General features: G+C 44.1%; 1 protein-coding gene across 1 annotated transcript in view; it reads right to left on the bottom strand.

Moving 5' to 3' along the window:
- The window catches only part of TG (thyroglobulin), a 151761-nt gene extending 131425 nt beyond the window's left edge, over positions 1-20336 (bottom strand). Inside the window, exons 1-12 of the mRNA XM_048286926.1 lie at positions 20227-20336; positions 18529-18637; positions 17582-17679; positions 16919-17122; positions 16529-16688; positions 12051-12157; positions 10803-10946; positions 8827-9012; positions 4457-5521; positions 2361-2948; positions 939-1181; positions 461-598 (exon numbers count right to left, since the gene is read on the bottom strand). Coding sequence (XP_048142883.1) covers positions 461-598; positions 939-1181; positions 2361-2948; positions 4457-5521; positions 8827-9012; positions 10803-10946; positions 12051-12157; positions 16529-16688; positions 16919-17122; positions 17582-17679; positions 18529-18637; positions 20227-20311 — 3127 coding nt within the window. The 5' untranslated portion in view covers positions 20312-20336. The remainder of the gene's footprint in view (positions 1-460; positions 599-938; positions 1182-2360; positions 2949-4456; positions 5522-8826; positions 9013-10802; positions 10947-12050; positions 12158-16528; positions 16689-16918; positions 17123-17581; positions 17680-18528; positions 18638-20226) is intronic.
- Between the last annotated feature and the right edge of the window lie 507 nt (positions 20337-20843).

Below are 20843 nucleotides of genomic sequence, written 5' to 3'. Positions count from 1 at the left end.
GCTCCACAGAACGGGGTCAGTAAATCTAAGCCACAGTTAAGTCTGCTCTCTAGTAGAGATCTAGTAGATCTCAGCTGAGAGCAGTGGTGTGAATGGAAATGTAGCAGCTCTGGTGAGAATCCCCCACTGCAGCCCTATGACCTAGTCCCAGAAAAATGGCATCATCCACAAACTTGCTGAGGGTGCACTCCAACTCATCATCCTGGCCATGACTGAAGGCATTAAGCAATACTAGCACCAGGACCAACCCCCAATGAACACAACTAGCAGCAAGCAACTGAATATCTACTGATTTTTGAGCCCCAATGAGCTGCCACTTGACTCCAGTCAATTTACATACATCTTGTGGACCACATCACTTTCCTCCAGTCTGACTACTACCGGTCTTCTATCCTTTAATTAGAATTCTTCTTAGATTTTCTTTGTTCAGACAGCCCAGAGTGTCTTAGGAATTGCTCACCTGTGCTCTCATAGCACTGACTTGGCTCCCAGTTTCCCAGGCCATCACACTGAGGGATGTAAGGGAGAAATCCCACCTGTGCTGCTTCCCCAGCAGAACGTTTTGAAGTAAAGTGACTCTGCCAGTAGAAGTGTAGGACTATAAAAGAGAAGTAAAAGAAAGCTGCTAGTGTGCAATACAGGATATATTAGAAGCACATATTTGCAAAAACCTGAATGTTCCCTGTACTTCAGAAGATAAATTAATAAATGTTTAAAGTACATAAAGGCTGGTAAGTGCCCAGATTTTATATTTGCACTGTGTCATGCATATGACACTACTGAAATCAGTTCTTGGAGTGGCAGGTTAATGACCCTGATTAATTACACCTGCTGACTTGCACCTGCTTTTCAGCAAAGTTGCATTTGACATCAAGTGCTCTTGCACAGATTCTGGGCATGACTCTATTTAATCAAGCTCTCCTCTCCTTTCCACCCACCTGACCATGCAGCCAGCTGGAGAGCAGAGTCACTGCCTGACAGCAGCTTTTGGGAGATCACTGCCTCCGTCCTGTCGGGTCCAGCAGAGCGCAGGAGGTCACTGTCCGTGAACTGGATCCCCTTCGCCAGCAAGAAGCTCTCTCCAAAGGCAAACTGGGAACCATGTGAGGCCAGAATGAGCTGCTCTGCCTCCTCCATAAATTTCATGGCTTCCTGCTTCACACCTTCACATATACCAGGACCTGCATTAAAAAGTATATATATGAAGAGTATATTAATGACTTTCATCTAAATCCAGTAAACAGTTGCATTTGAAAACTACCTGGTCTTTTAACTAGTATCATCTGGTCCCCTCTGTACTCAGTTTTGAATTGCATAATGAAGCAAACAAAGGACACTTGTCAGTGCCTAGCTGTTTAACAGCAAGTGTCTGAGAGTGCCAGGAGTCACACAAACATTCTCCATGTCCTCAGCCAAAGGCTTGACGATTTTAAGTCCTCATTGGTTACAAACAGAGTTAATACATCTCTACAGAACATTCCATCAGTTGCTGCCATGAAAAACTGTGGAAAATCAGAAGTGTGAGTCAGAAAGGAAAATGAAGGTATATCCCTTAGGTATGGAGTGGCAGCTGACACTTGGCCTGTCCTCTCCATATACCTACTGACCCAGAAAGTGAAGTTCAACACACCGAACCAGCTCCATGAAAGCTGCTCCTCCAAAATAACTCTGTTAATCTCCTTCATCTATTCCCCACTTGCCCACAGAACTGGAATCTCCAACAGTTTGCCACTCATTGTCCTGTATCTTCCTCACAGCTGGAAAAATACTACCTGATGAGAACCATTTCAGTGATGGCATTGATAACATAGGTCATCTGCAGGAGTCACCCCAAAGAGGGCCCAGCACCTTTGGAGGAGGTGTCTAGACAGAGAGCTTACTGAACTCAGTGCTGGCCTCCCTCTCCTCCTAGTGACTTCTAGAGGATATCTGTTACTTTTGACCACATAGTAAAAAACAGTAAAGAAAATCCCTCTTGCTTCATTTTGTCATTCTTGAAAGTCATTTACATCACAGTGTAATCCTGCTTTTTCCAAACAACTCTTCACACTTGCTAATATCCTTTACCATCTGGCTAAGTATCTTCTGCAAAAGCATTATATGTCCAAATTCCAAATTATAAAATCTACACAAACTTGATATGGAACTTTATTCCTCCTTATTCCCAAAGCTGAGGCACCACTTATTTACCAGAAATGAGTCATCTCTCTTCTGATGTCCAGTGACAATGGCAGTGCTGATGATCTTTCTGACAAGTTATTTTCTGCTACTTCACAGCAACTGAAAGGACTTCCCTCTCTTGTGGCATAAAATAACAGACCAGAAACACTACTACATACATGCCAGAAATTGTTACTTACATGCTGGAACCTGGTTCGCTCCTGCCTTTGTTCCCTCCAGCTCTCTTCCTTTGCTATCAACACACCAACAATCACGAAGTTCAAAGTGGCCTAATGGAGTACTGAAATCAGTATAGGGTCCTGGGTAGTAGCTCAGCTGCTCAGTCAGAAGCTGCCAGAACATATATGGGTCCAGTAAAATGTTCTCAGATGCATTGGTCACGTTTCCTTTCAGCACTTCGGGTGGGAGATCCGTGAAAGAGGAATACATGGCAAATGCAGGGAAGACATTCTGGTGCCCAGCCTCATACAAAGCTTTAACAAAAGCCGAAAAGCCTCCAGATGATGCCTCTTTATACCCAGCTATTGTGTTCAAGAGATCAGCAATGGGCAGGGGGTTGCCTTCATTGTTCTCTGCAATCCACTTTTCGTACCACTCGAAGGCTGTCTCGGGAGGGCCACTGCACTGCACCTGCCTCCAGCCACCCTCAGCATCACACTGAGGGAGCTGAATGCTGGACAGCTGAGGCACAGCACTTGGATCTGACAACAGGAGCTTCACAGCCTTGAGGAACTCCTGCCCAGCTGTTAGTTGGCAAGCGCTTGGGCCTGGGGAAAAGAAAAACATGCACATCTTGTGAATGCACTGAAGATATACAATGCCCCTACCCTCCAGTACAATAAACACCACTACCAAAACTTGGTCACTCATCCCAATAATAACAACAACATTCCTGGCCTGTTACTAAGAGGGCTTAGCAATATTAAGGTCACATGGTGAACCAGGGTAAGATTGTAGTTCTTACTGGGGGGGCAGGTGCCACTAAATGCCTTCCTGAATCTGTTCACACCAATCAGGTATTTTCAGATACACTCAGCAATCTGGTTGTTACTCTTTATTCAACCAATCTCTGAAAAAGAAACCATCTGAATAGTGGAATAATACTGATTTTATTCCCCTTGGACCAAACCAGAATTTTAAGATTGTGTGTCCTCTCTTCCTACTCTCTACTGCTGCCGAATATAAAAATACCATCCCTCAAAACACTGGAGTGAGTTTGTTTGAAAGCCTTTTCTGCCTCCTCCATAGCCAAATTCTACGTTGCCACCAAGCAGCTCTACAAACCCAGCCAACCATGGGAGCTCATCTTCTTTTGAGCTCCAGAGAATTCTGAACCTTTTTATTTTGGATTGCACTACAGATGGGTTGCTAGATATAAATCCTCTCTCAATTCAGATCATTACAACAAACTCCCCACTACTTCTGCAAACTTCTATTCAAAGGAGCTCCCTCACTATGCACCACTCTCAAATGCTGGACACTCTGCTATTTGTCCCAAAATGAGAAGCTGGCTCTCCTCTTGGTCCATTTTCCCTGTTGATGTGCCGTTTTCAGTTCACAGAAACTTGAAAGACAAATATTTACAGCCTATGTGCTTCCTTCTTCCTTCATATTCCATAAAGAAAAGGGCAAGGAGAGGCAGTTCATTGTCTATCAAACTGATGTCAGAAGTCATTTGCAACTCACTTTTTCAGCCTGACTTTGTGACCCTTATGAGAAACCTATCAGCCATTGAATCCCTCTCCTATGTCTGGAGTCCTGTGATATCTTACCAAGTTGAGGATGTATTCTTGAGCTAAAGAGACTAAATCAAGTTCATAGTTTAAGGCACTGAAAATCTTTAGTTCTTAGGAAAAGATGAGCCAGTGACCTTGCCCAGGTGACTTGGTCCTGTTAGTAAAAGGGCTTTTTCACTAGGCAGGGGTCACATTCAATTCCACAGATGTTCCAGGTCTCCTGGGTATCATGGATGTTACACACTCCAGCTGCACACTGAGGTAGAGACACACCAATGACACATTCATTAACCAGGCAAGACCTCAGGCTCCTCTGCTTTGAGTGTGCCCACCCTACACCCTGACCACCTTTAGAACCTGGGATATCAAGGCTGACACACACTGTATTTCCCACTACTCCTCTGCTGACTTGTTTTCCTGTTAGGAGACATTTGCATACATTATCCATTTATTTCCAGATGTAATCAGATATGGAGAAAGAATCATGGAATTCCCATACAAAAGAAAGTGTCTTTAAACTCCCAGTCCCTAAGACTTACATTGCATCGGCTTTCCAGCTTTCCCCCTTATTCCTGGAACAGTCTTGCCATTCAAATCGACACAGAAACAATTTGTCCCATAACACTGGAGTGGCAGAAAGTCTCCATCCTCAGTACAAGAGGGAATAAAGAGATCTGATCCTGCAGGCAGGCTTTGCTTCAGGTTTTTCAGGTTTCTCCTTTGCTTCTCACACTCGGTGGGACACCTTGGATGTTTGCCTTGACGTCTTGAGCCTGGAACCTCCTTACCCAAAGTGTCCAAACACCAGCACTCTCCTGCATAGCACTGAACTTCCTCATACCTCCCCTCCTTGGTACATGTTGGGACAAACAGGTCCCTTGGCTCCTCACCACAGTCTCTGGATCCCAGTGCTAATTTCACCACTTCACCTAAATCTTCAGCAATGCTTTTGGGGATGGAAATCACTTGTTGAAGAAAAGTAAAGAACTCTGGTAGCTCCAGGACAGAAGAAAGGAATTTCATCATATTCTGATTGTCCTGGAGAGTTATTGTGCGGCCAAAGCTGCCCACAAGAGGTTTACTCAAAATGGAACTCCTCTTTAATACTTCCAGAGAAAATGCCTCAGCTGATTCCAGAGGGCCTTGGCCATTAACCCTCTCTGACACATCCTCCTGTTGGAAAAACTGGCCAATGCTGTATTTCCCACTAGTGCCAAGTACCCCTGTGAAGTTAAACTGGATCAAATTCTTCAAGAACCTTCCTCCAAAGAGGTTTTCTTGGAAGCGCTTTGGATTGGCAGTGAATTGCAGTGCCACTTGAGCCAGTTCCCTTGATGGGAACATCCCTGCAATGGCTTCACTCAGGGTGGTTTCTAGCTCAGGAGTCTGGCTGGCAAACGGGCTTTGTGTAAGTGGGGATGACAATCCAGAGTCCAGATACAGCTCCTTGAAGGAGGGAGGGCAGGGTCTTGAGAAGCCATCAGTTTTGTCTGACTGCTTATCTGGCGTGGAAAACAAATTGGACTGACTGAAGTACCCAGCAGGGCCATAAAGGAGCCTCGACAAGGCCCGTCGCCGCTCGGAGATGCACGACTGTTCTTCACCTACAGGAAGATTTAAAAAGAAAATAAAAGCAAATTTTGGAACCTCCAGAACCTGTAATTCTATTGTTCTCTTTCAAGCAGCTGGGGCAGAAACAACATTAAAGTATAGATTAACCTGCTTCCCAACTATGCACCATGCACACTGATAAGGAAATTTGAAATGTTAGTGCCTATGGTCTACAAATAAAATTTTCCAGTCAAGACCCAAAAATGAAAGGAAACATTCCTTCTCCATGGCCAAGTTCTCTGCTCTGTGGTCTTTTACTGGTTCTGTTGCTTCCCAATGTAAATCCTCGTCCCTGTTCCTTTGGCTGAAAGAATGAAAAATGTCTTTTCCAAATATTTTAGCTCTCCAGTAGGATGCCTGCTGCTAAGGAAAACCTCCAATGATCCAGGTGAAATGTGTGAACTGAAGAACGAGAAATAGACTGCAGAGAAACTTATTTTAAACAATGCCCACTAATGAGGAATTTATGGAGGTTTCCTAACTAGATCTTCAGTTTCATAGTGAGGTGTTCATTGCAAGAGGTTTGAAAACAAATTGTTAAAATTAGCAGTAATAGAGTTCTAAGGGCCAGATGGCATTCACAAATGAGTTCTAAGGGAAAAAAATGCAGAATTTCAACAAAGATAGACAAATCTCAGGGTATTGGGGGTACCAACAGTGGTCCTGGGCACTCATACCCATATATGTCACAGCTGTAGCTGCATCCAGCCCCATCTGTACACTGATACACAGGCAGCAAGGGCTCTAAGTTAGGATGCAACACATCTGTGAAGAAGGACTAAGTTTAGGGCTCCAAAGACAGCAGAAAAGGAAAGACTCGATAAAAATAAAGACACCAAGAATCAGGCAGACAGGATGGTTATGGCACTGACTGCATCTCTGGAATGCACAGCTTGACTCATGTGCCATTTACACAGTTACCTGTCCTTGAAAAGTAGCAGAATTATGGAGAAGGGATGCAAAAGTAGCAGAACTATAGAGAAGGGAGGCAAAGATATTTTGAGGACAGAACAGCTTTTCCAGTGTGAGAGAACATTCAGTCTGGACAAAAAAATACGATAAAGGTTTTTAAAAACAGAATTCTCCACATCATTCACAATAGACAATTATTATTCAGTATTTCTCACAGTACAGAGAAGTCCAGATGTAGAACACATAATTATGATAATGAAATTTATTGCCAGAGAGTGCTAGGAAGGATAAAAGGCTAGGGGACAATTAAGCACATCTTTGGAAGTTAACCCCATAGGGGAGGGCTGAACACAATGATCTGGACTCAGTCTCCAGTTTGGGGCATCTCCCACCTGCAGGAGGATATTTGGAGCTGTGTGCATTTTCCATGTTTCTCACACTTTCTCCCTCAGCACCACTGCTGTCCCTGTAGGGGACACGACCATGGATATGCAGCTTTAGCCTGCAGCACAGCCTCCCTTGGGCTCCCCACTCCATCTCCATTTATTCCACAACCAGGCAATATGATAAAGCAATCACAAGTCCTGTTAACAGTAAGGATGAAAGCTGGAAACCTAAAAAGCTGCTAAAATGATAAGCAAGTAATCCGATGTTCTGTGACTGACATCTTTCTCACTCCTGCTTTTGCACCCTTGTCCTGCTCTGCAGTTCCTGACAGGAGCTCAGGGTCCCTTCCCAGAAGTTTCTTTGTAAAAGAACTTTCTGTAGGATGGGCCCCTTCTGTTTTCAATGTTGGCTCTTGGTTAGAGGGATGAAGAACATTCCTCAGAGGGCCGATAAGTTAGTGCAAGCAACAATTCCACAAGAACAGTAATATGAAACAAATGTAGGATCACGGGCCATAAACACTCTCCCCTCCTACCCAATGTTGAATCAAATCAAAGCAGAGGAAGAAAGAATAAACACAAAAGGAACTGCTGGGGTGAATCTACTGTAAAAGGTCTGAAAAGAAGCATGTCCCTATCAGGACTGCCTGCTGCCCCAGGTGATGTGAGAATCCCGCACCTATGGCCCTGACTCCTCCAGTGTTCACACTGCTGAGTGTGAGAGCCAAAGACATTAAAGAATCACAGAATAATTAAGGTTGGAAAGACCTGTAAGGTTATTGTGTTCAATCGTTAACCCAGCACTGCCAGGTCCACCACTGAACTGTGTCCCTAAGTACCACATCTACATGGGTTTTGAACACGAAATAAAACAGAGGAGAACAGGAGAAACACACATGGCATGTAGCTGTCTGAAAAAACTGCAGCTATATCCTCATGAAATACCTTCTCAGGAGTTAATCTGTGGAACCTCTGCAGAAATTTTTCCCTGCCTAAATTTCCTGAGCCTGCCAATAAAAGCTGCAAGCAGCCTCAAGTCATTGCCTCCCCCTTTCTTCCCCCCCTCAAAAAATTATCAGGAGGGGTCAGCAAAGCATACTCAAAGAGAAAACAACCAGTCCCAACATATGGAGAGGCCTCTCAGAGGTTCCCTCGCAATATCCTTGGTAATCAGCCTCAAAGGCACGCTGAAGTTTTCATTTCACAGTAAGCCTGTGTGTGCCCAGAGCGCTCTGAGCACTTGGAGCCATGGCACCTAGGGCAGATTCCTTCTTTTTTAGCTGCGTGGGAAGCTGTGCTGTGTCTCACAGACAGAGCAATTGCCTTCCCCCAAGGCAGCCCCCACATTAAGACCCTGTGCCCCAGCCCTCCAGCACAATCCTGAATATTTAGGTAGTGCACTTCAGAGCTAAGGTTTTTAACTTTCCTCCTCCCCTCCGGCCCCTGGACATTTCTGCTGTCATTTCCATTTGGGACACTGATTTGATGGTGTATTCCCTGTGGAATCTCTTACAGCCCAAACCTATAGACCTTTTCTGAATTGTTTGTTGGGTGGTTTTTTACAGGATTTAGCAGTTTTCATGGCAAAATATGCAGTGACAGAGTTGGGAAAAAATCCAGTAAGGATGGGAGATGAAATTCCACAGCATTTCACCAAAGGAAGGAGGCAAAACACAAAATCACCATCATTTGCTTCCTTATATTACCTCAGATATTCTCACTTAACACCCTGGTTCCTGGAGTCAAGAGCCAGATATCAGAGCTGCAAAGAAAAACCTTGCCATATGCAAAACTAAAAGGCTAAAGAAAGGTCATAACAGAAAATAAAAGCAGTATGATATTTAATAATTTATTAGAATGTGACTCTTAACCACAGGGAGGTTTTGTGATCTTTGAACACCTGTATCTGTCAGAGCCAGGAAAGGACTTGGTCTGTTCTGTTTCTTTCTAAAGACACTGAGAGATGGGCTCATTTTTCCTTTGGCAAATCCCGTACATACCACAGGCAGGGGGCTGTCCTCGCCTCCTTGTGCCCGGCACCTCTCGGCCCTGGGTGTCCGCACACCAGCACTGTCCCCGCTGGTGGCACTGCACGGGCGCGTAGCCCCCGTCGGCGGCGCAGGACGGCACGAAGGGGTGCTGGAAGCGCAGGGCTGCAGAACGCTCAGCCTCACACCTCGAGGGGCCTGCAAGGAAAACAGTGCGCATCAAGCAGGGAAAGCTTAGAGCTTCAGAACCATCTCTGTTTGATCCCATTGCTGCCTATTTGGGAGAAGAGAAAAAAAAAAAGGAAAAAAAGAAAAAAAGTTCAATTTCCTGATCGTTTTCAGTGATGCGTCAAGTGTCACCAGCTCAAAACACAAATTCTCCATCCTCTTTTCCTTTGAAGAGTTTGCCCCACGGTTTTCTACTGTAGGTATTGATTTCTGAAAACTAAAAACAGAAGATAAAACCTCAACACATTTTTCAGCCATAGGTGCAAGTAGGCAGAGCAGGAATATCTCTCCCAGGGAACCATGCTGGAGGCTGGGGGAGCTCTGGCCCTTAGCGCAAAAGCAAAGTTGGTCAACAGAGACAGATGTGCAGCCTGGGGGACTGATTTGAAGGCAAACATCAATGTTTCAGGAGAGAATGAGGCATTGCTCCTGCAACCAGGTCTGCACCTGACTGTGGAGATGTGGGCTGAGCCCACCTCATTTCTCTATTTCCCTCTGCAGGGAACTGAAGACCCTATTCCTGTCAAACTGGCCTTAATGGCAGAGAAGGCAAAAATTCATCAAGTAAATTTTCTGGGGTATGATCTCTCCAATACAGGACTTTACACTTTGAACACAAATTTTGCTTGTTTATGTCAACCTGAATCCTACAGCCTAAACACTTCTCACCTTAAAGAACTTTCCAGTTGCACCCAGCTACCTGTGTGAGGCAGTGAGAACACCATGTCAGAGCAAGCTGTTCAACGAGGGGACTCTGACAACGTTCCTAATTTGAGTGGCTTCGGGTGACAGTGTGAGAGCTGCGTAAGTCACCAGAGCATCCCCCTCGGTGGCTGATGAACGAGGTCACATCTCCATCTTGTGGCTGGTACAGCTTCATCTGTGCTGACAGCTGCTGCAGCCCCAGCTACAGTCAGAGCTAAGCCAAAACCACTGTGCAGTGCAGAGGGAAGATGCTTTCCAGACTCCCCAGAAGGATCAGCTTGTCCCAAAGCCAGAAAAACCGTGTGACTATATGGCCAGAAGACTGCTATCAGTATCTGCTTAATATTTCTGGTGATGCAACTCCTTAGCAAGAGTCAGACACATGTCAGAGGAGTTTGGGACTTTGGATGGGAGGGTGAAGTATCACACAGGATTCAAACACTCCCCAAGAGCCAAGGCAGTTTGTTTTGGGCTCTGGTCTAGGAGGGAGGAGGTACCTAAGCTCCTGTCCTGCAGAGTTCATTGCCTGTAGGCAGAGAAACTCTCTCCCCATGTGCCTGCCCTGACCAGGGAAGGAATGGGCCCAAGAGCAGATCCAAAAGTTCAGCCTTGCTGACTAAGGCTCTACAAATTCTTGTGTGGTCTCCTGGGAATGGAGTATGTTATGGTCAGTGTAAAATCCTTCCTATTTCTGAGTATACCAACATAAATTAGGGAGCATTTTCTGAGGGTTTTAATTTAATAAATCAACAAATCCATCTCCGCAATCTCAGGGCAAGAGATACGGAGAGTTCATGGGATTTCAAATAATGTGATCTGCAGGCACGTGGGAAAGCATTGATCAGAGGACAGGTACAATCTGCTGGTAAAGAACATACAATGCAGAGAATAAAAGCCAGCTGCAATTCAGGGACCTTGATTCTTTCATTCAAACTGTCATATTATATGATTTTAGAGCAAAAAACTCCTAGAACCACTCTCCTCAACAGTAGATGTCACATATAAGCTCCAAAACTGCCACCTAATTTAGAGGGCATCACCGGGGTGCTACTTACACCTGAACTTGCCAGAGGTGGCCAGCTGTACCCCCAGGAATCGCCTCTGCAGGATCCGATGGATGCTGGTCTCTGTGAACGTGCGGGCAGGCTCTGGTACGGAGAAAACCGTGTCGTAAACTTCGTCTAGCAGCAGTTCCAAGCCTGGGAAACACAGATTTTTAGATAGGGCCTGCTTTTAAGACAGAAGTCAACCTTATACCACAGGAGCAAAACTGGGAGACTCTCAGGGAAAGTAAATCCAGTCCTCTAAACAAGTCAAATGTGGAGTTATACCACATAACCCTAATGCACCACATCCTGCACCCAAGTGCTGGGTGCCCAGACACCACCTTTATGTCTTGACATCTACCAAAACAAGCAGAGGAAACATCCCATAACTGGCAGTAGGCTGTGGTTTTGTTAGGTTCAGGTTGCACTAAAGAAATTGATGGTATTTTGGAAACTGACGTTACCAAAACCAATTACCAGTCATTTTGGTTGCATACTAAAAACCAAGACAGTCAGTAGTTTCTCTGAGTGAGTGCACGAATTTTTTGAGAACTTCTTTCTTTTCTGGGAGTTAAATGTTGAAGTTCTCATCTGTCATCTAAATTTTTTAAGCTATTGTGCTTTGTATCTTTCCCCTTTAAAAAAAAATAACAAATTAAAACCACAGTATAAGGAAGGTCTGGAAGTCCTCAACCTCCTCATTCCTCCTTGCTTACAAAAGACCATTTATTCTTCTGAAGTGTCCCATTAACTACTAACATGCCTAAATCCTGAGGTCATGAGAGAAGAGGATGTCCCTGCCCATGGTAGAGAGGTTGGAGTAGATGTTCTCTAAAGGTATCTTCCAACCCAAACAATTCCATTATTCTACCTAAGCAAGAAGAAAAGAGTTCATTCTTCAGCCCTTCATATTCCCCCGGCTTTGCTAATAGGACATATCGAATATGACACTGCTTTCTAGTGTGGGCAGAAATTGGACATTCAGAAATCCTATTCCACATCCCAAAGAGGACAGGATTAGCTCCCAGGCACCAACTCCACTTGTTGCTGACTGAAGCTCTTGCTCCAAAGGGTGGGATTTCATCAGTGAGCTCCAGCCCTTCCCATGGGCATTACGCTGGTCACAGTGGTCTTACCCCTTGCAAGAATGAAACTGAAGTTCCAAATGAATCTGAAGACTGATAGTTGTTATTTGTCTGTTCCCTTGGGAATTCAGCACCTCCCAGATTAAAGGATGAGATGCTGGAAGGCACTTACCTGTGTCTGCTAACTCCCTCCCCAGGCTGTCCACGCAGTAACAGTACCCAGAGATCTCAGGGAACGTTTCCTTCACGGAGCTAAATTTTTGGAAAGCCCTTGGGAGCCTGGAAGAAAAAGTAGCCTGCTGTGAAGAGCCCAGGGAGGCCCATCGATAATGAGAAAGTATCAGCTGCTTCATTCCTGATTTTATAGGAGAAAGATGTTTGCAGAGCACAAGGCCACTTCGGTCTCCTTTTGGCAACCAAGCTCTGACATGAGCGAGATCGCTCTTTCAGCAGAGTAACAAGTCTCCTAAATGCCATTTTTTCTAAACAAATAGGGGGTAATCTCCCTTCAGACAGATTTCTGACCCTTCCTAAGCATGTACTCAGCATCTAACACTCATTTTCAATTCTATTCTCACCTTTGAAAGCCTGTCAAAGCATGTAAAATAGACGGGCGTTGGCTTAATGTTATTGCAACACCCTTTCATTAGCTCCTTCCACAAATCTGCACGGGATGGCAGAATGCCTAAAATAACAGGTTGCTTCCCCTTCCTTACATGCCACGTATGCTCTCTGCACTGAATTAACTACAAAAGCTGATAAAAACGTCGCTAATAGCTTTCATTTTCAGGGCATGGTTCAATTGATTAAGGAGAAGGAGAAAGGGGTTTTAACATGCTACAAGACTGATTTTTGCTTCTGGAGATCAAAGAGATGGTTTCCAGTGTAATATTCGAGGAGTAACAACAGCCAGATTCCAGCAAAGCAATTATTTAAGACAGAAACTTAATAGGGTCGGAGTTGGAAAAAATATGATAAATGTGGTCTTAACTGACAGACATCCTAGGGTTTCTTCAGGAAAAAGATAAGTTTTCCTAGTTTCAAAGTGACAAGTTCTAAAACAATCATATTATTTCAGGGCACATCCCGTTATCCTGAAATACTATAAAGGTCTGGTGTTCCAGATGCATGTGGCTTATTTGGGAAAACCTAGCAACAGGGAAGCAGAATTTTCTGCTAAAGACATTCAGAGAATTACACAAATTAGAATTTTACCAAGAAAGGACACTCAGTAATGAGAATATTGGTGGATTAGGCACTGATTAACTGTGAAAAAGCAGTTCACAAGCCATCCTGTGAAACTGTGACCAGGCTCAATTCAGTGCCACACTCCAGCAGCCTCAGGGATGCTCTAGCATGAGTAGCCTGAGAACAGTAATGAAATGCTTGTCTGGCTCAGAGCTGGTGCTCAAGTGAGTGGTGCAGAGCAAGGGGCCTTTGCCACCTCCAAGACTCTGCCTGAATCATAGAACATTCTGGGTTGGAAGGAACCTTAAAGACTATCTAGTTCCAACCCCTCTGCCGTGGGCAGGGGCAGCTTCCACTAGACCAAGTTGCTCAGGGTTCCATCCAGCCTTGGCCTTCAACACTTCTAAGGATGGGGCATTCACACCTTCTCTGATAACCTGTGCCAGTCCCTCACCACTCTCACAGGAAAGAATTTCTTCCTAACATCTAAATCTAAACCTACTCCCTTCCCAAAGCCATTCCCCTTTGTCCTAACACTACATTAGTTTAAAGCCCTTTTCCATCTCTCTTGTGGCCCCCTTTAGATACTGGAAGTGCTATGAAGTCTCCTGAGAGCCTTCTCTTCTTCAGAGTGAACTCTCTCAGCCTGTCTTCATAGGAGAGGTGACTCCTGGGAGCTGCACCACCTCCTGTCAGGAGAGCTGAAGATGTCACTGCTTCCACAGGACATCAAAGCTTGGGAATGCACAAAGCAGCAGCCCCTCTGTCAGAGGAAGGGGCTGTAACCTCAGGGCTGTCCCAGTGTTACCCAGCAGTGCTCCCGTCTCAGAATTTGCACATCCCTGTGCAGTGCTGCTTTGCCCTGGCATCCTTCTACATCTTCAGATTAAAAGTCCACTGACTCCCTCAACTTTGGATCATCAAATCCTGCTCCACTGCTGACACTGGCATGCTGAGAGAGACTAAAATGTCACACTTCAGGGCCCAGAGGGGCTTCTGACAGCATGAAAACAATACAATTTAAGGTATAAACACATAAATACCATATTCCTATGGTTTTCAGTGTACACATAAACATCTTGGAGTATTTCAAGACCTTTCAGCTGCCCTGGATTATCATGCACTGCCCACTGCCCAGTCAGGAATATGATAATTTCTCCACACTGCTCAAGTTCTTGGAGCTCATCGCCTCAGCCTCTGAACCTCTACATGAGTGAAACAGGTTCAATGAAAAAAGTGGATCCTGCTTCTTTCATCCTCAGCATTAAGAGGTCACATGCACAGTTATGCTACTTTGGGGCAGATGCGCAATCACATCTTGACATTCTGGTTATTTTTGTTGCAATTTGAGAGTAAAGCTAAATATATTACAAACAGATATAAATTAGGCCCATACAAACAAGAGAGCAGAACTTTTCTCACCTTATGTGGAAAACCCACTTCTGACCACATTTTTTCTTTTCTCAGACTCTTTAACAGCCCTCAAGATATGTAGTAATAATGTAGAATTCCTCATTTATCAGAGCCAGTCCAAATCAACTGTGACTACATTTAAGTTATGGATAAACTTAGAGTGTCTCTATGTGTTTCAACAAGAATGCTCACACTCAAAAACACAGGAAAATAAATAAAAGTGATGTTGTTGAACTTTTCTTCAAACTTTGAGTCTCTGCTCTTGGCTTCCAGCAAAGACAACTCACTACTGATTATAGCAAGAAAGTAGAAAGATCTTCCTTGACTTTTGATTTTTTGATAATTCCCATCAGTCTGCTACAGGGTGTTCTATATGGCTGCCCATCCAGGCAGGACCTGGACACAGTCCATACAGAATAAGTAACAGCAGCCAAGCCCTCAGGGTGAAGCAGGAAATTTGGGATCATCTTTCTTTTTGGAAGTCTTCTTTTTGGGAAAGTCTTAGCTCTAAACTTCTGAGTTTCTCCATTTGTTTGTTTGGGGGTGGTGGTTTAACATACTGGCTTATTCTGGGATATTTATGAAGGTCTAGGGAAATAATTTGGAAAGAGAGTTAGGATGATATCTCTAGATTTCAAAAATCAGTGTGTGGAACCAAAGAAAGTTGCTCCACTGGTTCCATATGAACATAAAATACAGGTTTAGGCCCCTGTCCAGCTACAGTCCTTTGCTGTGGAACTCGTCCCTTCAACTCCATATTCTGCCCTGGTTTTGGGAAGGAATAATGACATTTCAGGCAGGAATAGTATGAAAATAAATATATTAATGACCTGAAATACTCAGATACGATGGCAATAGGTTAAGCCAATGCCATAATTAGAAGGCAGACAGCTGGGAGTGAAATGATCCTGCTGTGATTAATTACATGACATAGACAGAAAATAAATCCAATCTCACAGGTCTTTGCAGGCAAATCTCCCAGTGGGAGGAAAAAAATGTCAATTTAAAGCATTGATTTCTCCACTGTAATTGCTTTTTTAGCATTTCCACACTCCACAGACCAACAAACAAAAGAGCCAGATTATTTTGCTCTCACCAGAATAACCTCTCCTGAAGCCTGACAAATTTGCACTGTGCGTTCAGACCTGACTTTCAAAAGAAAAAAAAAGAAACAAAAGAAAAAAGAAAAAAGAAAAAAAGAAAAAAGAAATCCCTCCAAACAGCAAAATTGGCATTTACAATAAAATGCCTTTGCTGCTACAGAGCCAAGTCACAACGAGATGCTATGTTTATTGCACTGCCCTCCATGAGGGAAACTGGTGCTGACTGAGGTGCCGAGTCAGTGGCACTTCTAGGGACACCAAAAGGTTTCTCTGGAGAGTCTGAATATCTGCACCAACACAAACTCCTCTCCCAGCAGTTCCCTTTGCCCATCCCTTATGTCTCCCATCACAGTATTAATTCCCAGCTCCTCCACAGGACAACAGCTTCCTGCCCCCACAGACAAGGATTTCACCCGGTGTTCTGAAACATTCCCCAACCCTCTGCAACCACCTAAAGCCAGCTGTGCACAGCACAGCTGTCCATCACGTGCTGGTTCACCTGTGTGAGCAACCCCAGAATTTCATCTTTGCATGTTGCCACTTGTCCGTCTGCTTTCATCTCCCATATGGAATTGTCTTTCCTACCTCATACATATATCCAAATTTCTCTGTTCCTTCTGTATTTATCTTATTTGCTCTTGACTGTCTGTCTCAGAAGTAGCCCTGGCTACTTTTCCAAATACAGATCACAACATGGTATCCAGTGCTGTGTGAGGACACACCAATTAAACTGCTGGGATGGAATACTTTTTTTTTTTTTTAAATCAGCAGATTTAATTCAGAAGAAAAAGTTTTTTTCACTTGGTCCGTTCTTCAACAGAAAATAACATTGTGTGCAGTTACAGAATAAAGGCTTCATGAGGCAAAAATCACAAAAAAGCAGTCAGACAGTGCCTTGAAGGGGCATGCAGGATTACCTTCCTGCTTCAGAAGCCTGAGCTCTTACCTGTTGTAATTGTGAACAAGATCAAAAACACTCATGTCTGTTGTGTTGACAAACTTGCACTGGACGGGCAGGAACTCTCCGTTTGCTGAGCACTGTGGTGGGCTCTTCTCCCCAAACCCGTGCAGAATGCGACGGTCTCGGATCTCACAGTTCCCTGGACCTGATGGGGAAAAAAGGTAATGTTTATTTTGTGTAACTTCCCACAAACAGCTGAATGGCCACCCTGTTGTCTAAAAGGGGGTTACATTCATTACATTGAGCAGGGACACTGAGGTGCATCATCTTGTTTTTATGAAGAGCAGGGAATTGGACTCAATAATCTTACATGTCCCTATTCACACCAAACCTTTCAAACTTACAAAACCCATCATTTTGTTGAATATTACTTACACTGTGCTGGATTTCCTCTTTGTCTGGTGCCATAAATCTCCATTCCTTCTGGATCTACACACCAGCACTGCCCCAGCTCCATGTCACACTGCACCTTGTCAAAAGCCCCGGAATCCAGGCACTGAGGGATGTAGGAGATACTGCTGCTGTTGATGTATCTGCTCACCAAGATCCTCTGCTTTTGCAGCTGGCAAAAGGACAAGCCTGAAGTACCAGAGAGGGGCACTGTTAGAGGAAGGTTCTCCTTGGGCACTGAATCATTTATCGAGGCAACATCTGAATTTTCTCAGAACTACAAGTTCTGAGCCTGCCACCCAGGTGGCATGAGGACATTGATGGACTTGAGGTTATGAAAATTGGTACAGAGAAGCCCACCACAGATGGGGTTGAAACTCTCCAACTCAAAAGCCATTACACTAAATCAATCGTTTATTCACAATTTATCTTACTGAGACCTTCATAAATACAGATATCCAGGTGTATCAGGTTTCCGTGATAAACCCTGAAGAAACTCCAGAACTTCCACTAGAAAGACCTAGAAAATTACCACAAACTAGAGTCCATCAAAGTCTGGGGCTAGCCTATTCTGGATTTCAGCATTTCAAATGCAGATTGAAATGGTTCTTTACTCAATCTGAGCAAAAATAGAAACTTTTTACTTACAAGATATGGGATATCCGTTCTGTTTGCTGCCAGGAACCTCAACACCATTCTCATCTACACACCAACAGGAAAGACCATTCCTACTGCACTGGACTGTCCTGAAGAAGATCACAAGTAACATATTTTATTTTGTGTGTGTAGTCAGTACCAGACATAAACAAAACCATAAAGCAAACCAAACCATGTCAAATACTTTAAAATCACAAATAATAGAACTGGCAAGAGCTGCATTTCTGGTGACTTTAATCAGTGGAAGCCCTTAATTCTAGTAGTTCTCTGAATTCTTCAGGGATTGCAGATATGTGACTTGAAGTCATTGAAGAAGCAAGCAGGTTGGACAGAACCCTAATTCTCATTATCTGAGATTCACCAAACACTTTGAGACTGTTTCTAAGTCAAATCTAGAATGGTCACAGTTGCCACCAGACGCAATAACAATAGTAGAGAAATTACAATCTGTACTCAGCCTCAACTTTAACTTTTTAGCTTCTTGAACCTTCAAGCAAGATGCTGCTCCCTAAATCACTGTTCTCTGTGTGGTTTTTAGTTCCTTTACTGCCTTTAGAAAGAAACCTGACTGTGCCACTTACGAGGGTGGATAAGTTCTCAGTCACTTGGCTGAGCTGTGCCAGCTGGCTCACACATTCACCCAGGAGCATGTGTAGGAAGACAGCAAACTGCACCAAGTATTTAACATGCAAATAATGCTGCCAAGATTAGTCTGTTAATGTTAAACTGACCTCTTAACCCAGAGATTATTTCCAACAACAGGGAATTCATTTGGGAGAGGCTGGATCTGTGACATGGCTCAGTGAAGTCACTTCAAGTCTTCTGGACTTCCCATTCTCCAGTGCACGGATACAGTGGCTCTCCAAGACAGGCTAAAACTCTCATTACCAATAAAGGTCATGTCATACACCAGCACATTAATAGCAGGGATGAATTACCTGAACTGGCCATCCTCTGAGCACTGAGGAACAAAGGCTTCTCCTGCTGAAAAAGCCTTTTCCCTCTGAAGTTCACATGGACGCAATGGTTGGGAATCGGTCTGATACTCTGAAAACAGCAAGAAGATAAAAACCTGAGTTGGTTTAAAACACCTAAGGGTGGTTTCACCACAAGCCCATTCTCATCAAACCCCTGTTCGTGCCAGTGCTGCAGGAGAACAGTCCCAGGTTCAGGGGTCCTCCCTGGCTGTTTCCCCATTGTTCCTTGTGTGGGTTTCCGTGTGGGACAGCACAGGGAGGTACTGAACAAACCCGCTGTTCTGCCAGCTGCAGGATGAGCACATGGTGGTGAACCCCTTTCCCAGGCCTGTGTTTAGTTAGTCTCAGCTCTGTTCTGTACTGGCATGGCTATAATTTTCTGGTACTTGGGGTTCTTTACTTAGTTATGCCTATGACCACAAAAGAGCCCTTTGCATAACCACACACATCACTATTAAAGTTTCTGAGTAATTAATCTTTATTGAAGCTAAGTCACTCACTATTTCACCAAAAGGAGAGGTATTGCTTCTTAATCTCATGAAAGATTTAAAAAAAAATCAATTTCTAGCAGTAGCATCAGACTAATTCATATTAGGAGCACTCTCAATTTTCACTGGAGCAAATGATCAACTACTGAAGCCATCTAGAAAAATTTTAATGCATTCAAAGCTGCATTTGCTGTGGTTTTAGTAGAAAGATGAAATTCATTAAATTCTTTCTTACAGAACAGATTACTTGATCTGACACTTTCTACACCCTCAAAGTCTGATGAATGTCATGCTCTTAATACCACTGATTAGTTTATAAAAATACAGAAAAACAAACCCACAGATACAGCAATTTAGTCCAAAGGTTGGCTTAAGCCAGTATTTGGTCTGAGCACAATCACACACAGCAGTGCAAATACATCATAAGTATTCTGAATGCTTTTTGAAATAATTTGCAACTCATTAACTTCTACTGCTACAGATGATTCTTGTTCTTCTAGTGCTTCTCAATCACACCTGTTTCTATGAGTTTTTACTGTGTCCCCTTAAGACCATGTGAAAATTTTCAAGAGACTGCAAAATTTCAGGTGATCTCATCTCTAGGAAACTACATGTAGGCAAAGCTCCCTGTTGTCACCTCAAACATCAGTTGCTCTGGGATGCGTGGAGATACCTGTGCACAGTGCTAGAGAGGGTCTACCAAGACATCTGAGTTAAATGACTAATTAATTCAGTGATTCAAATTGCTGGTTGTGCAGGACTATCAAACTCAGGCCAAAGAACTGGGGGCAGCACTCAGATATCCAATAACTTAAAGTTCAAGCCTAAATTAGATGATGGCACATACAAGTAGATGTGATTGGGGACCTTCACAACACTGCAGCAGCACCTTTTCTTACCTATGCGCCTTCTCTAGCCCTTGAGAAAATGGTTTTTTTCCACCCAAAATCCAGGTGTACAAACTCGGGTAAGCCTGACCACTTACAGATCCTTACAGTTTAGTGTTTAACCTGGAGCTCAGACTCAGTTTGCACAGCACTCAATAACCAGCTAAGTTTGCAGTGTGAAAGATTCAAGATCATTATATATTTCATCAGGACAACACACAGAGCAGTACAAAGATCACAGTCACCCTTGGGCACAGGCAGAGGAGAAGGACAAGTGTACTTACCAAATATATTGGCTGTTGCTATGCTAATAAAGCAACAGAGGGTGCAAAATGGGATGGAGCCCATCTTGTGAGGGGAGAGCCCCATCCCCTTCTGTCTGTGAGGCAGTTCTGTGCACTCCACAGAGCCTTCACAGCCCTTTTATAGCACCCATGACGGGGATGAGTTCACTTCTGTGCTGGTGGCTGGGCACAGAATGGTGTGAGTGACGCACATGATGCTTCTGAGCAAATTGCAAGAGGCCCTTTCAGCTGGAACTGCCCTCTTGGCTCTCCTCAGCCAGTTCTCATCCCCGCTCCAGGGAGCACAACTGAGCCAAGTGGCAGCAGGCACAGTGGGTGGCAGGGGGGCTCCAGCAAGTAAATTGAGCATATTGGTGTGACCCTGGGCAGAGCTCTGGCTCTGACCTGCCCCAGGGTGCAGCCAGGCTCTGCACTCCCCAGTGGAAGTGCACATTTTTGCATTCCCAGAGAGCTGAGCCTGCTGAGGGACAGACCAGAGTTAGGCCTCTGGGTGCTGCACATTAGGAGTGAATATAACTCATAATGTGGTTATTTATTAAGTGAAAAACAGTATGGATGCAGCTCCACTGACTAAAGTGAATCGAGGATCAGAGTCA

Source organism: Corvus hawaiiensis, chromosome 26 (genome assembly GCF_020740725.1).
Source record: "Corvus hawaiiensis isolate bCorHaw1 chromosome 26, bCorHaw1.pri.cur, whole genome shotgun sequence".
NCBI classification, from domain to species: Eukaryota; Metazoa; Chordata; class Aves; order Passeriformes; family Corvidae; genus Corvus; species Corvus hawaiiensis.
The sequence above is the reverse complement of the archived record's forward strand: the minus strand, read 5'-3'. Positions and strand labels throughout refer to the sequence as shown.